The 16,753-nt window shown below is 44.6% G+C and overlaps 1 protein-coding gene across 3 annotated transcripts in view; it reads right to left on the bottom strand.

Annotated features, from left to right (window-relative positions):
• The window catches only part of LOC106606284 (serine/threonine-protein kinase LMTK1-like), an 83,013-nt gene that overhangs the window by 33,867 nt on the left and 32,393 nt on the right, over positions 1–16,753 (bottom strand). For all 3 annotated transcript variants that reach the window (XM_045715732.1, XM_045715729.1, XM_045715730.1), the window contains one exon: positions 8,448–8,574. In XM_045715732.1, coding sequence (XP_045571688.1) covers positions 8,448–8,574 — 127 coding nt within the window. The remainder of the gene's footprint in view (positions 1–8,447; positions 8,575–16,753) is intronic.

The following is a 16,753-nucleotide window of genomic DNA, read 5'->3' as shown; positions in this document are numbered from 1 at the left end:
GTGGTGACATGTCTCTTGGTGTAGTGACATGTCTCTTGGTGTAGTGACATGTCTCTTGGTGTGGTGACATGTCTCTTGGTGTAGTGTGGTGATATGTCTCTTGGTGTAGTGTGGTGATATGTCTCTTGGTGCGGTGACATGTCTCTTGGTGTAGTGTGGTGATCTGTCTCTTGGTGTAGTGTGGTGACGTCTCTTGGTGTGGTGACATACAGTGAGGGAAAAATGTATTTGATCCCCTGCTGATTTTGTACATTTGCCCACTGACAAAGAAATGATCAGTCTATAATTTTAATGGTAGGTTTATTTGAACAGTGAGAGACAGAATAACCAAAAAAAAAAGCATGTCAAAATGTTATAAATTGATTTGCATTTTAATGAGGTAAATAAGTATTTGACCCCCTCTCAATCAGAAAGATTTCTGGCTCCCAGGTGTCTTTTATACAGGTAAGGAGCTGAGATTAGGAGCACACTCTTAAAGGGAGTCCTCCTAATCTGTTTGTTACCTGTATAAAAGACACCTATCCACAGAAGCAATCAATCAATCAGATTCCAAACTCTCCACCATGGCCAAGACCAAAGAGCTCTCCAAGGATGTCAGGGACAAGATTGTAGACCTACACAAGGCTGGAATGGGCTACAAGACCATCGCCAAGCAGCTTGGTGAGAAGGTGACAACATTTGGTGTGATTATTCGCAAAATGAAGAAACACAAAATAACTGTCAATCTCCCTCGGCCTGGGGCTCCATGCAAGATCTCACCTTGTGGAGTTGCAATGATCATGAGAACGGTGAGGAATCAGCCCAGAACTACACGGGAGGATCTTGTCAATGATCTCAAGGCAGCTGGGACCATAGTCACCAAGAAAACAATTGGTAACACACTACGCCGTGAAGGACTGAAATCCTGCAGCGCCCGCAAGGTCCCCCTGTTCAAGAAAGCACATATACATGCCCGTCTGAAGTTTGCCAATGAACATCTGAATGATTCAGAGGACAACTGGGTGAAAGTGTTGTGGTCAGATGAGACCAACATGGAGCTCTTTGGCATCAACTAAACTCGCCGTGTTTGGAGGAGGAGGAATGCTGCCTATGACCCCAAGAACACCATCCCCACCGTCAAACATGGAGGTGGAAACATTATGCTTTGGGGGTGTTTTTCTGCTAAGGGGACAGGACAACTTCACCGCATCAAAGGGACAATGGACGGGGCCATATACCATCAAATCTTGGGTGAGAACCTCCTTTCCTCAGCCAGGGCATTGAAAATGGGTCGTGGATGGGTATTCCAGCATGACAATGACCCAAAACACACGGCCAAGGCAACAAAGGAGTGGCTCAAGAAGAAGCACATTAAGGTCCTGGAGTGGCATAGCCAGTCTCCAGACCTTAATCCCATAGAAAATCTGTGAAGGGAGCTGAAGGTTGGAGTTGCCAAACGTCAGCCTCGAAACCTTAATGACTTGGAGAAGATCTGCAAAGAGGAGTGGGACAAAATCCCTCCTGAGACATGTGCAAACCTGGTGGCCAACTACAAGAAACTTCTGACCTCTGTGATTGCCAACAAGGGTTTTGCCACCAAGTACTAAGTCATGTTTTGCAGAGGGGTCAAATACTTATTTACCTCATTAAAATGCAAATCATTTTATAACATTTTTGACATGCGTTTTTCTGGATTTTTTTGTTGTTATTCTGTCTCTCACTGTTCAAATAAACCTACCATTAAAACTATAGACTGATCATTTCTTTGTCAGTGGGCAAACATACAAAATCAGCAGGGGATCAAATACTTTTTTCCCTCACTGTATGTGTAACAGTGTGTGAGGACAGGAGCTATGTTTGACAGTGTGTGAGGACAGGAGCTATGTGTGACAGTGTGTGAGGACAGGAGCTATGTGTGACAGTGTGTGAGGACAGGAGCCATGTGTGACAGTGTGTGAGGACAGGAGTATGTGTGACAGTGTGTGAGGACAGGAGCTATGTGTGACAGTGTGTGAGGACAGGAGCCATGTGTGACAGTGTGTGAGGACAGGAGCTATGTGTGACAGTGTGTGAGGACAGGAGCTATGTGTGACAGTGTGTGAGGACAGGAGCCATGTGTGACAGTGTGTGAGGACAGGAGCCATGTGTGACAGTGTGTGAGGACAGGAGCTATGTGTGACAGTGTGTGAGGACAGGAGCTATGTGTGACAGTGTGTGAGGACAGGAGCTATGTGTGACAGTGTGTGAGGACAGGAGCTATGTGTGACAGTGTGTGAGGACAGGAGCTATGTGTGTGAGGACAGGAGCTATGTGTGTGAGGACAGGAGCTATGTGTGTGAGGACAGGAGCTGTGTGTGACAGTGTGTGAGGACAGGAGCTATGTGTGGCAGTGTGTGAGGACAGGAGCTATGTGTGTGAGGACAGGAGCTATGTGTGTGAGGACAGGAGCTATGTGTGACAGTGTGTGAGGACAGGAGCTATGTGTGTATTGTATGTAGTAAATATGTGTGGTTGAGGTTCTTTTGAAATGCTTGATGAACGTGCTATAGAATAAGGATGATCCTGTCAGACTTATAGCTGGCTTGACCTTGATAAACAGTATACGTCCCAAATGGCACCCTGTTCGCTATATAGTGCACTACACAAGCATTTCACTACACCCACAATAACATCTGCTAAATATGTGTATGTAACCAATAAAATGTGATTTTACTTCAGACCAGGGACCATAGTGCTCTGGTCAGAAGTAGTGCACAATGTAGAGAATAGGGTGCCATTTGGGAAGCAGATGTATTCCATACAGACATTACTTCTACTGTCAATTCACTTCAGCTTATGAGACTAGGCCTTCTTCTACTTCTGCATGCTATGTGCATGACGAGAGGGAGGGAGGGACAAACAAACATAGCAAAACAAAGGCAAAGTCTTCTCATGCTTTGTTGATTTAAAAAAAGCATTGGACTCAATTTGGCATAAGGGTCTGCTATACAAATTTATGGAAAGTGGTGTTGGGGGAAAAACATACAACATTATAAAATCCATGTACACAAACAACAAGTGTGCGGTTAAAATTGGCAAAAAACACATTTCTTCCCTCAGGGCCGTGGGGTGAGACAGGGATGCAGCTTAAGCCCCACCCTCTTCAACATATATATCAACGATTTGGCGAGGGCACTAGAACAGTCTGCAGCACCCGGCCTCACCCTACTAGAATGTGAAGTCAAATGTCTTCTGTTTGCTAATGATCAGGTGCTTCTGTCACCAACCAAGGAGGGCCTACGGTAGCACCTAGATCTTCTGCACAGATTATGTCAGACCTGGGCCCTGACAGTAAATCTCAGTAAGATCAAAATAATGGTGTTCAAAAAAAGGTCCAGTCGCCAGGACCACAAATACAAATTCCATCTTGACACCGTTGCCCTAGAGCACACAAAAAATGATACATACCGTGGCCTAAATATCAGCGCCACAGGTAACTTCCACAAAGCTGTGAACGATCTGAGAGACAAGGCAGGAAGGGCATTCTATGCCATCAAAAGGAACATAAAATTCGACATACCAATTAGGATCTGGCTAAAAATACTTAAATCAGTTATAGAACCAACTGCCCTTTATGGTTGTGAGATCTGGGGTCCGCTCACCAACCAAGAATTAACAAAATGGGACAAACACCAAATTGAGACTCTGCATGCAGAATTCTGCAAAAATATCCTCAATGTACAATGTAAAACACCAAATAGTGCATGCAGAGCAGAATTAGGACGATACCCGCTAATTATCAAAATGCAGCAAAGAGCCGTTAAATTCTACAACCACCTAAAATGAAGCGATTCCCTAACCTTCCATAACAAAGCCATCACCTACAGAGAGATGAACCTGGAGAAGAGTCCCCTTAGCAAGCTGGTCCTGGGGCTCTGTTCACAAACACAAACAGAGCCCCAGGACAGCAGCACAATTAGACCCAACCAAATCATGAGAAAACAAAAAGATAATTACTTGACACATTGGAAAGAATTAACAAAAAACTGAGCAAACTAGAATGCTGTTTGACCCTAAACAGAGAGTAAACAGTGGCAGAATACCTGAACACTGTGGCTGACCTAAATTTTGACTATGTACTGTACAGACTCAGTGAGCATAGCCTTGCTATTGAGAAAGGCCGTCATAGGCAGACCTGGCTCTCAAGAGAAGACAGGCTATGTGCAAACTGCCCCCAAAATTAGGTGGAAACTGAGCTGTACTTCCTAACCTCCTGCCAAATGTTTGACCATATTAGAGAGACATATTTCCTTCAGATTATACAGATCCACAAAGAATTTGAAAACAAATCCGATTTTGATAAACTCCCATATCTACTGGTTGAAATACCACAGTGTGCCATCACAGCAACAAGATATGTGACCTGTTGCCACAAGAAAAGGCAAACCAGTGAAGAACAAACACCATTGTAAATACAACCCATATTTATGTTTATTTATTTTCCCTTTTGTACTTTAACCATTTGTACATCGTTACAACACTGTATATATACATAATATGACATTTGAAATGTCTTTATTCTTTTGGAACTTCTGTGAGTGTAATGTTTACTGTTGATTCTTTATTGTTTATTTCACTTTTGTATATTATCTACTTCACTTGCTTTGGCAACATTAACATATGTTTCCCATGCCAATAAAGCCCCTTGAATTGAATTGGAGAGAGAGACAGAGAGAGAGAAAGAGAGAGCGAGACAGAGAAAGAGAGAGAGAAGTATAAATAATGTGTATGTATGTGACAGCAGCACAGAGTCAATAGCACTGGGATTCAGGACCACAGAGAAACAGAGGATGGAGAGGAAGAGGAGGATAGATGAACAGGAAAACAATGCATCCAGACCAGAGATAATCCCTCATGAATCTCCTCTCCTCCTCTCTTCTCATCCTCTCCTCTCTCCTTTTTTCAACAGTTGTTTTCATTGAATCACCAAAATCAATCCCCCTGTTTTTTTAACAATTACCACCCCTCATTTCTCCTCTGTTCTCTCCTCTCCCCCCTTTCCCACCCCTCATTTCTCCTCTGTTCTCTCCTCTCCCCCCTTTCCCACCCCTCATTTCTCCTCTGTTCTCTCCTCTCTCCCACCCCTCATTTCTCCTCTGTTCTCTCCTCTCTCCCACCCCTCCTTTCTCCTCTGTTCTCTCCTCTCTCTCCCCCCTTTCCCACCCCTCCTTTCTCCTCTTTTCTCTCCTCTCTCTCCCCCCTTTCCCACCCCTCCTTTCTCCTCTTTTCTCTACTCTCTCCCCCACTCTCTCCCCCTTTCCCACCCCTCCTTTCTCCTCTGTCCTCTCCTCTCTCCCACCCCTCCTTTCTCCTCTGTCCTCTCCACTCTCCCACCCCTCCTTTCTTCTCTGTCCTCTGTTCTCTCCTCTCTCCCCCCACTCTCTCCCCCTCTCATACTCTCTCCCCTCTCCCACCCCTCCTTTCTCCTCTGTCCTCTGTTCTCTCCTCTCTCCCCCCACTCTCTCCCCCTCTCATACTCTCTCCCCCTCTCCCACCCCTCCTTTCTCCTCTGTCCTCTGTTCTCTCCTCTCTCCCCCACTCTCTCCCCCTCTCATACTCTCTCCCCTCTCCCACCCCTCCTTTCTCCTCTGTCCTCTGTTCTCTCCTCTCTCCCCCACTCTCTCCCCCTCTCATACTCTCTCCCCCTCTCCCACCCCTCCTTTCTCCTCTGTCCTTTGTTCACTCCTGTCTCCCCACTCTCTACCCCTCTCCCATGCCTCCTTTCTCCTCTGTTCTCTCCTCTCTCCCCCACTCTTTCCCCCTCTCGCACCCCTCTTTTATCCTCTGCCCTCTCTCTCCCCCTCCCACCCCTCTTTTCTCCTCTGTCCTCTCCTGTCTCCCCCACTCTCTCCCCCTCTCCCCGTCTCCTCTCCTCCTCTCTTCTCCACTCTCCTCTCCTCACCCTGCAACACCTGAACCAATCATACGGCCGTAGCTATGGAGGACAGGAGGGAGGGAGGCAATTGGCTGCTAGCCTGATGCTGGCATGTCCAATCCCTGCTCACGCTCACATCCTGGGATTCAGAGCACAACAAACCACACACACACACACACACACACACACACACACACACACACACACACACACACACACACACACACACACACACACACACACACACACACACACACACACACACACACCATGAAGTACAGCAAACAGCTGACAGCCCAGAGAATTAGAGTGTGTGAGGGTTGGCTTCCTTCCTCCCCAATGTGCTCCAGCTCTCTTGCATTCCACACACACACACACACACACACGCACACACACACACACACACACACACACACACACACACACACACACACACACACACACACACACACACACACACACACACACATAAACTGCCAAGGAGCACTGCAGCAGGCCAGCCTCATTCTGCATTACGCAACAGACAGATGTTAGAGTGAGAGAGAAAGGGAGAGGAAGGGAGATGGAGGAAGAGTGGAAAAGAGAGCATGTCTGTGCTCTGTCCCTGTTTGTCAGGAAATTCTCACCATCTCTCAAATTAACAACCCAGTGTGCAGGCCAATGTTCTGATGATGGGGCATGATGATGTTCTGATGATGGAGTGTGATGATGGGGTATGATGATGTTCTGATGATGGGGTATGATGATGTTCTGATGATGGGGTATGATGATGGGGTATGATATTCTGATGATGGAGTATGATGATGGGGTATGATGATGTTCTGATGATGGAGTATGACGATGGGGTATGATGATGTTCTGATGATGGGGTATGATGATGTTCTGATATGTTCTGATACTGGGGTATGATGATGGGGTATGATGATGTTCTGATGATGGAGTATGACGATGGGGTATGACGACGGGGTATGATGATGGGGTATGATGATGGGGTATGATGATGTTCTGATGATGTTCTGATACTGGGGTATGATGATGGGGTATGATGATGTTCTAATGATGGGTTCTGATGATGTTCTGATACTGGGGTATGATAATGTTCTGATGATGGGTTCTGATGATGGGGTATGATGATGTTCTGATGATGGGTTCTGATGATGTTCTGATTATGGGTTCTGATGATGTTCTGATACTGGGGTATGACGTTATTCTGATGATGGGGTATGATGATGTTCTGATGATGTTCTGGTGATGGGGTATGATGGTGTTCTGAAACTGGGGTATGATGATCTGATGATGGGTTCTGATGATGTGCTGATGATGGGGTATGATGATGTTCTGATGATGGGGTATGATGAAGTTCTGATGTTGGGGTATGATGTTCTGATGATGGGGTAGGATGTTATTCTGATGATGGGGTATGATGATGGGGTATGATGGTGTTCTGATGATGGGGTATGATGATGTTCTGATACTAGGGTATGATGATGGGGTATGATGGTGTTCTGATGATGGGGTATGATGATGTTCTGATGATGGGGTATAATGATGTTCTGATAATGTTCTGACGATGGGGTATGAGGATGTTCTGATGATGGGGTATGATGATGTTCTGATGATGGGGTATGATGATGTTCTGTGATGGGGTATGATGATGTTCTGATGATGGGGTATGATGATGTTCTGATGATGGGGTATGATGATGTTCTGATGATGTTCTGATGATAGGGTATGATGATGTTCTGATGGTGTTCTGATGATGGGGTATGATGATGTTCTGATGATGGGGTATGATGATGTTCTGATGATGGGGTATGATGGTGTTCTGGCGTTGGGGTATGATGTTCTGATGATGGGGTATGATGTTATTCTGATGATGGGGTATGATGATGGGGTATGATGGTGTTCTGATACTGGGGTATGATGATGGGGTATGATGGTGTTCTGATGATGGGGTATGATGATGTTCTGATGATGGGGTATGATGATGTTCTGATGATAGGGTATGATGATGTTCTGATAATGTTCTGATGATGGGGTATGAGGATGTTCTGATGTTCTGATGATGGGGTATGATGATGTTCTGATGATGGGGTATGATGATGGGGTATGATGATGTTCTGATGATGGGGTATGATGATGTTCTGATGATGGGGTATGATGATGTTCTGATGATGGGGTATGATGATGTTCTGATGATGGGGTATGATGATGTTCTGATGATGGGGTATGATGATTGCCCTGCTGGGTCAACGTATGCATTCCAAATGGCACCATAACGCACTACAAGTCCCGTGGTCCAACGTTGTGCACTGTGTAGGGAATAGGGTGCCATTTGGATTAGTACAGCCTGGAGTGTGGACCTGAGACACCTCTAGTAACACTCATTTGAGTAATCAAGCAATTTGATTAACCCAGGGCTAGATTTGACGTTTAATTACTCGAGAGAAGAGGAGAGAAGAGAGGAAAGGAGAGGAGAGGAGAAAAGAGACAGCCATATGGGTCATAGGTGATATATAGAGGTGAAAGTTCAAAGTTCAAACTAGGATCTTACTGGATCGTCCGGGCTGTTTGGAGACGGGCAGGGAGACCTCAGTGAGGGGGAGGATGTAAACTTCAGGTCCATTCTGAGACGAGACCAGGTCAGCCTGGTACTCCTCTCCCTCTGTGTTCTCAAACTCCTGGTGGAGGGGAGAGGAGACACTGGGCTTAGTGTGTATGTGAGAGAGAAAGGGGGGGGAGTGAGTGGGGAGAGAGAGAGAGAGAGAGAGAGAGAGAGAAGAAAGAATTTGTATGCATGTGTGGGTCACAGAGAAAGTGCGTGCCTGCCTGTGTGTGTGTATGATTCAATAACACAGTGTGTTTAGTCATCTGAGTGTCCATGCCTTCTGCATTAAAGGGATAATCCACCCCAAACCGCTAATTCCTATGATTAACAGTGTTAAATAACACTAACATGTGAAGAAGAAATGTTTGTGAAGAAATGTTTCATTTTGTCATTATAACAAGGTTGGTGGCAACATGTGAAAATCGTTCTGGAAATCTGTTGCAGCTCAAGCCAACTACAAAACCCACAATGCAATGCTCTCTCTATGGGCTAGCTAGCTAGCAAATGCAGCTACACACAATACTACCAAAGCCAATATCAGCATGTGAAGTAGCTAGCTAGCTGTAAAATCGCCAAAACAAACTGCACTATCAATTTAGGAGTCTATCTCACCGGGTTCAACTTGCAGTTCCTTCCTGCCCAGAGCTATAGCAACAATGGCCCTTTCTTATGTTTCCCACAGGCACATTGAGAGATGGTATTTGAAGGTGAAACTGAGTTGAATCATTTGGTCCACTGTTTAGATTGATCACATCTAAGAGACATACATGAGGATATTGTTAGGTCCCTCACTTCCAAGGCAGTTGTAGTCAATGAACTAATCACTGATCATAATCTTGATGTGATTGGCCTGACTGAAACATGGCTTAAGTATGATGAATTTACCGTGTAAAGTTATTAGTATTTTTTCACCTTTATTTAACCAGGTAGGCTAGTTGAGAACAAGTTCTCATTTGCAACTGCGACCTGGCCAAGATAAAGCAAAGCAGTTCAACACATACAACAACACAGAGTTACACATGGAATAAACAAAACAAAAAAAGGGTATATACAGTGTGTGCAAATGAGGTAAGATAAGGGAGTTAAGGCAATGAATAGGCCATGGTGGCGAAGTAATTACAATATAGCAATTAAACACTGGAATGGTAGATGTGCAGAAGATGAATGTGCAAGTAGAGATACTGGGGTGCAAAGGAGAAAGATAAATACAGTATGGGGATGAGGTAGATAGATGGGCTGTTTACAGATGGGCTATGTACAGGTGCAGTGATCTGTGAGCTGCTCTGATAGCTGGTGCTTAAAGCTAGTGAGGGAGATATGAGTCTCCAGCTTCAGTGATTTTTGCAGTTCGTTCCAGTCATTGGCAGCAGAGAACTGTAAGGAAAGGCGACCAAAGGAGGAATTGGCTTTGGGGTTGACCGGTGAGATATACCTGCTGGAGCGTGTGCTACGAGTGGGTGCTGCTATGGTGACCAGTGAGCTGAGATACCTAGCAGAGACTTGTAGATAACCTGTAGCCAGTGGGTTTGGCGACGAGTATGAAGCGAGGGCCAACCAACGAGCGTACAGGTCGCAGTGGTGGGTAGTGTATGGGGCTTTGGTGACAAAGTGGATGGCACTGTGATAGACTGCATCCAGTTTGTTGAGTAGAGTGTTGGAGGCTATTTTATAGATGACATCACCGAAGTCGAGCATCGGTAGGATGGTCAGTTTTACAAGGGTATGTTTGGCAGCATGAGTGAAGGATGCTTTGTTGCAATATAGGAAGCCGATTCTAGATTTAATTTTGGATTGGAGATGCTTAATGTGAGTCTGGAAGTAGAGTTTACAGTCTAACCAGACACCTTGGTATTTGTAGTTGTCCACATCTTCTGTCAGAACCATCCAGAGTAGTGATGCTGGACGGGCGGGCAGGTGCGGGCAGTGATCGGTTGAAGAGCATGCATTTAGTTTAACTTGCATTTAAGAGCAGTTGGAGGCCACGGAAGGAGAGTTGTATGGCATTGAATCTTGTCTGGAGGTTAGTTAACCTGTTGTGGTATAGGGGGCAGTATTTTCACGGCCGGATAAAAAACGTACCCGATTTAATCTGGTTACTACTCCTGCCCAGAAACTAGAATATGCATATAATTAGTAGATTTGGATAGAAAACACTCTAAAGTTTCTAAAACTGTTTGAATGGTGTCTGTGAGTATAACAGAACTCATATGGCAGGCCAAAACCTGAGAAGATTCCATACAGGAAGTGCCCTGTCTGACAATTTGTTGTCCTTCTGTTGCATCTCTTTCGAAAATACAGCATCTGTGCTGTAACGTGACATTTTCTAAGGCTTCCATTGGCTCTCTAAAGCCGCCAGAAAGTGGAATGGGTTGTCTGCTGTCTCTGGGCAAAGAACAGCAGCAGAATTTGTAAGTGGTCAGCCTGGGGACAGTGAGACTGAGATGCGCGTCCACGAGACTACTCCATTCTTTTCTTTCTCTCTCTGAATGAATACAACGTTGCCCGGTTGGAATATTATCGCTATTTTACGAGAAAAGAAGCATAAAAATGTATTATAAACAGCGTTTGACATGCTTCTAAGAACGGTAATGGAATATTTTGAATTTTTTTGTCACGAAATGTGCTCGCGCGTTACCCTTCGGATAGTGACCTGAACGCACAAACAAAACGGCGGTATTTGGATATAACTATGGATTATTTGGAACCAAAACAACATTTGTTGTTGAAGTAGAAGTCCTGGGAGTGCATTCTGACGAAGAACAGCAAAGGTAATTCAATTTTTCTAATAGTAATTCTGAGTTTAGGTTGTTCCAAACTTGGTGGGTTTCAAATTAGCTAGCCTGTGATGGCCAAGCTATGTACTCAGAATATTGCAAAATGTGCTTTCGCCGAAAAGCTATCTTAAAATCGGACATAGCGATTGCATAAAGGAGTTCTGTATCTATAATTCTTAAAACAATTTATGTATTTGGTCAACGTTTATCGTGAGTAATTTAGTAAATTCACCGGAAGTTTTCGGTGGGTATGCTAGTTCTGAACATCACATGCTAATGTAAAAAGCTGTTTTTTGATATAAATATGAACTTGATTGAACAAAACATGCATGTATTGTATAACGTAATGTCCTAGGAGTGTCATCTGATGAAGATCATCAAAGGTTAGTGCTGCAATTAGCTGTGTTTTGGGTATTTGTGATGCATGCTAGTTGCTTGGAAATGGCTGTGTGGTTTTTTGTGTCTATGTACTCTCCTAACATAATCTAATGTTTTGCTTTCGCTGTAAAGCCTTTTGGAAATCGGACAACGTGGTTCGATTCAGGAGAAGTGTATCTATAAAATGGTGTTAAATAGTCCTATGTTTGAGAACTTTGAATTATGACATTTTGTGGTTTTAAATTTGGCGCTCTGATTTGTCACTGGCTGTTGAATAGTGTGGGACGATTTCCACCACCCCTAGAGAGGTTAACACAGTGTCCAAAGAGGGGCCAGAAGTATACAGAATGGTGTCGTCTGCGTAGAGGTGGATCAGAGAATCACTGGCAGCAAGAGCGACATCATTGATGTATACAGAGAAGAGAGTCGGCCCGAGAATTGAACCCTGTGGAACCCCCATAGAGACTGCCAGAGGTTCGGACAACAGGCCCTCCGATTTGACACACTGTACTCTACCAGAGAAGTAGTTGGTGAACCAGGCGAGGCAATGATTTGAGAAACCAAGGCTGTCGAGTCTGCCGATAAGAATGTGGTGATTGACAGAGTTGAAAGCCTTGGCCAAGTCGATGAATACGGCTGCACAGTAATGTCTCCTATCGATGGCGGTTATGATATTGTTTAGGACCTTGAGCGTGGCTGAGGTGCACCCATGACCAGCTCTGAAACCAGATTGCATAGCGGAGAAGGTACAGTGGGATTCGAAATGGTTGGTAATCTGTTTGTTAACTTGGCTTTCGAAGACCTTAGAAAGACAGGGTAGGATAGATATAGGTCTGTAGCAGTTTGGGTCTAGAGTGTCACCTCCTTTGAAGAGACACATGACCGCGGCAGCTTTCCAATCTTTGGGAACCTCAGACGATACGAAAGAGAGGTTGAACAGGCTAGTAATAGGGGTTGCAACAATTTCGGCAGATCATTTTAGAAAGAGAGGTTCCAGATTGTCTAGCCCGGCTGATTCGTAGGGGTCCAGATTTTGCCACTCTTTCAGAACATCATCTATCTGGATTTGGGTGAAGGAGAAATGGTGCGGGCTTGGGCGGGTTGCTGTGGAGGGTGCCGGGCAGTTGACCGGGGTAGGGGTAGCCAGGTGGAAAGCATGGCCAGCCGTAGAGAAATGCTTATTGAAATTCTCAATTATAGTGGATTTATCGGTGGTAACAGTGTTTCCTAGCCTCAGAGCAGTGGGCAGCTGGGAGGAGGTGCTCTTATTCTCCATGGACTTTACAGTGTCCCAGAACTTTTTGGACTTTGTACTACAGGATGGAAATTTTGGTTTGAAAAAGCTAGCCTTAGCTTTCCTAACTGCCTGTGTATATTTGTTCCTAACTTCCCTGAAAAGTTGCATATCACGGGGGCTATTCGAAGCTAATGCAGAATGCCACAGGATGTTTTTGTGCTGGTCAAGGGCAGACAGGTCTGGAGTGAACCAAGGACTATATCTATTCCTAGTTCTACATTTTTTTAATGGAGCATGCTTATTTAAGATGGTGAGGAAGGCACTTTTAAAGAATAACCAGGCATCCTCTACTGACGGGATGAGGTCAATGTCATTCCAGGATACCCGGCCAGGTCGATTAGAAATGAGGCCTCACCTCCTGGTTACACTAGTGACAAATTTGAATTTACAAAATAAAACAACGTTTTCGTCTTTTGAGCTTCTTGTCATGAAATCTATGCAGCCTACTCGATCACTTTTTATAGCTACTGTTTACAGGCCTCTTGGTCCATATACAGCGTTCCTCACTGAGTTCCCTGAATTCCTATCGGACCTTGTAGTCATAGCAGATAATATTCAAATCTTTGGTGACTTTAATATTCACATGGAAAAGTCCACAGACCCAATCCAAAAGGCTTTCGGAGCCATCATCGACTCAGTGGGTTTTGTCCAACATGTCTCTGGACCTACTCACTGCCACAGTCATACACTGGACAAATTTTTGTCCCATGGAATAAATGTTGTGGATCTTAATGTTTTTCCTCATAATCCTGGACTATCGGACCACCATTTTATTACGTTTGTAATCACAACAAATAATCTGCTCAGACTCCAACCAACGATCATCAAAAGTCGTGCTATAAATTCTCAGACAACCCAAAGATTCCTTGATGCCCAAAATGTTTTTTTTGATACTGTCGCAAAGCTAACTAAAAAGTAGCATTCCCCAAGAGAGGATGGCTTTCACTTCAGCAGTGATAAATTCATGAACTTCTAAATCTGCGTATTCCTCCAAAGCTCAGTTGTCCTGAGTCTGCACAACTCTGCCAGGACCTAGGATCAAGGGAGACACTCAAGTGTTTTAGATTATATCTCTTGACACAATGATGAAAATAATCATGGCCTCTAAACCTTCAAGCTGCATACTGGACCCTATTCCAACTAAACTACTGAAAGAGCTGCTCCCTTTGCTTGGCCCTCCTATGTTGAACAAAATAAACGGCTCTCTATCCACCGGACGTGTACCAAACTCACTAAAAGTGGCAGTAATAAAGCCTCTCTTGAAAAAGCCAAACCTTGACCCAGAAAATATAAAAAGCTATCGGCCTATATCGAATCTCCCATTCCTCTAAATCTTTTTTGAAAAAGCTGTTCCGCCTTCCTGAAGACAAACAATGTGTACGAAATGCTTCAGTCTGGTTTTAGACCCCATCATAGCACTGAGACTGCACTTGTGAAGGTGGTAAATGACCTTTTAATGGCATCAGACCGAGGCTCTGCATCTGTCCTCGTGCTCCTAGACCTTAGTGCTTTTGATACCATCGATCACCACATTCTTTTGGATAGATTGGAAACCCAAATTGGTCTACCTGGACAAGTTCTGGCCTGGTTTAGATCTTATCTGTCAGAAAGATATCAGTTTGTCTGTGTGAATGGTTTGTCCTCTGACAAATCAACTGTAAATTTCGGTGTTCCTCAAGGTTCTGTTTTAGGACTACTATTGTTTTCACTATATATTTTACCTCTTGGGGATGTTTATTCGAAAACATAATGTTAACTTTCACTGCTATGCGGATGACACACAGCTGTACATTTCGATGAAACATGGTGAAGCCCCAAAATTGCACAGAAGCCTGTATTTCAGACATAAGGAAGTGGATGGCTGCAAATGTTCTACTTTTAAACTCGGACAAAACAGAGATGCTTGTTCTAGGTCCCAAGAAACAAAGAGATCTTCTGTTGAATCTGACAATTAATCTTGATGGTTGTACAATCGTCTCAAATAAAACTGTGAAGGACCTCGGCGTTACTCTGGACCCTGATCTCTCTTTTGACGAACATATCAAGACTGTTTCAAGGACAGCTTTTTTCCGTCTACGTAACATTGCAAAAATCAGAAATTTTCTGTCCAAAAATGATGCTGAAAAATGTATCCATGCTTTTGTCACTTCTAGGTTAGACTACTGCAATGCTCTACTTTCCGGCTACCCGGATAAAGCACTAAATAAACTTTAGTTAGTGCCAAATACGGCTGCTAGAATCCTGACTAGAACCAAAACATTTGATCATATTACTCCAGTGCTAGCCTCCCTACACTGGCTTCCTGTTAAGGCAAGGGCTGATTTCAAGGTTTTACTGCTAACCTACAAAGCATTACATGGGCTTGCTCCTACCTATCTTTCCGATTTGGTCCTGCCATATATACCTACACGTACGCTACGGTCACAAGGCGCAGGCCTCCTAACTGTCCCTAGAATTTCTAAGCAAACAGGGCTTTCTCATTTTTATGGAATGGTCTGCCTACCCATGTGAGAGACGCAGACTCGGTCTCAACCTTTACGTCTTTATTGAAGAGTCATCTCTTTAGTAGGTCCTATGATTGAGTGTAGTCTGGCCCAGGAGTGTGAAGGTGAACGGAAAGGCACTGGAGCAACAAACCGCCCTTGCTGTCTCTGCCTGGCCAATTCCCTTCTCTCCACTGGGATTCTCTGCCTCTAACCCTATTACAGGGGCTGAGTCACTGGCTTACTGGTGCGCTGGCCCCCTGTGGGAATCGAACCCACAACCCTGGCGTTGCACACACCATGCTGGCATTGCAAACACCATACTCTACCAACTGAGCCACAGGGAAGGCATATCCTTCCTGTTTGGCCCTGTCCAGGGGTATCATCGGATGGGGCCACAGTGTCTCCTGACCCCTCCTGTCTCAGCCTCCAGTATTTATGCTGCAGTAGTTTATGTGTCGGGGGGGCTAGGGTCAGTCTGTTATATCTGGAGTATTTCTCCTGTCTTATCCAGTGTCCTGTGTGAATTTGAGTATGCTCTCTCGAATTCTCTCTCTCTTTCTTTCTTTCTCTCTCTCGGAGGACCTGAGCCCTAGGACCATGCCTCAGGACTACCTGGCATGATGACTCCTTGCTGTCCCCAGTTCACCTGGCCGTGATGCTGCTCCAGTTTCAACTGTTCTGCCGGCGGCTATGGAACCCTGACCTGTTCACCGGATGTGCTACCTGTTCCAGACCTGCTGTTTTCAACTCTCTAGAGACAGCAGGAGCGGTAGAGATACTCTCAATGATCGGCTATGAAAAGCCAACTGACATTTACTCCTGAGGTGCTGACCTGTTGCATCCTCGACAACTACTGTGATTATTATTTTTGACCATGCTGGTCATTTATGAACATTTGAACAACTTGGCCATGTTCTGTTATAATCTCCACCCGGCACAGCCAGAAGAGGACTGGCCACCCCTCATTGCCTGGTTCCTTTCTAGGTTTCTTCCTAGGTTTTGGCCTTTCTAGGGAATTTTTCCTAGCTACTGTGCTTCTACACGTGCATTGCTTGCTGTTTGGGGTTTTAGGCTGGGTTTCTGTACAGCACTTTGAGATATCAGCTAATGTAAGAAGGGATATATAAATACATTTGAATATAAACGGATGGATGTGTTCTAGACCAGTATGCCCATATCATCTATTGGCTGATTTGGTGATCTGGAGTGAAGGTAATTGTTTTAAAAGCGTTGTGAAATGTGATTGTGTGTTATCCCCTATTTCCAGTAATGAGAATTATGTAGCTAAGTGGTAGGCCACACAAGCTCACAGAATTG

The sequence above is a fragment of the Salmo salar genome, chromosome ssa03, assembly GCF_905237065.1.
Source record: "Salmo salar chromosome ssa03, Ssal_v3.1, whole genome shotgun sequence".
In the NCBI taxonomy this organism is placed as follows: Eukaryota; Metazoa; Chordata; class Actinopteri; order Salmoniformes; family Salmonidae; genus Salmo; species Salmo salar.
This window is presented reverse-complemented; position numbering and strand designations above follow the sequence as displayed.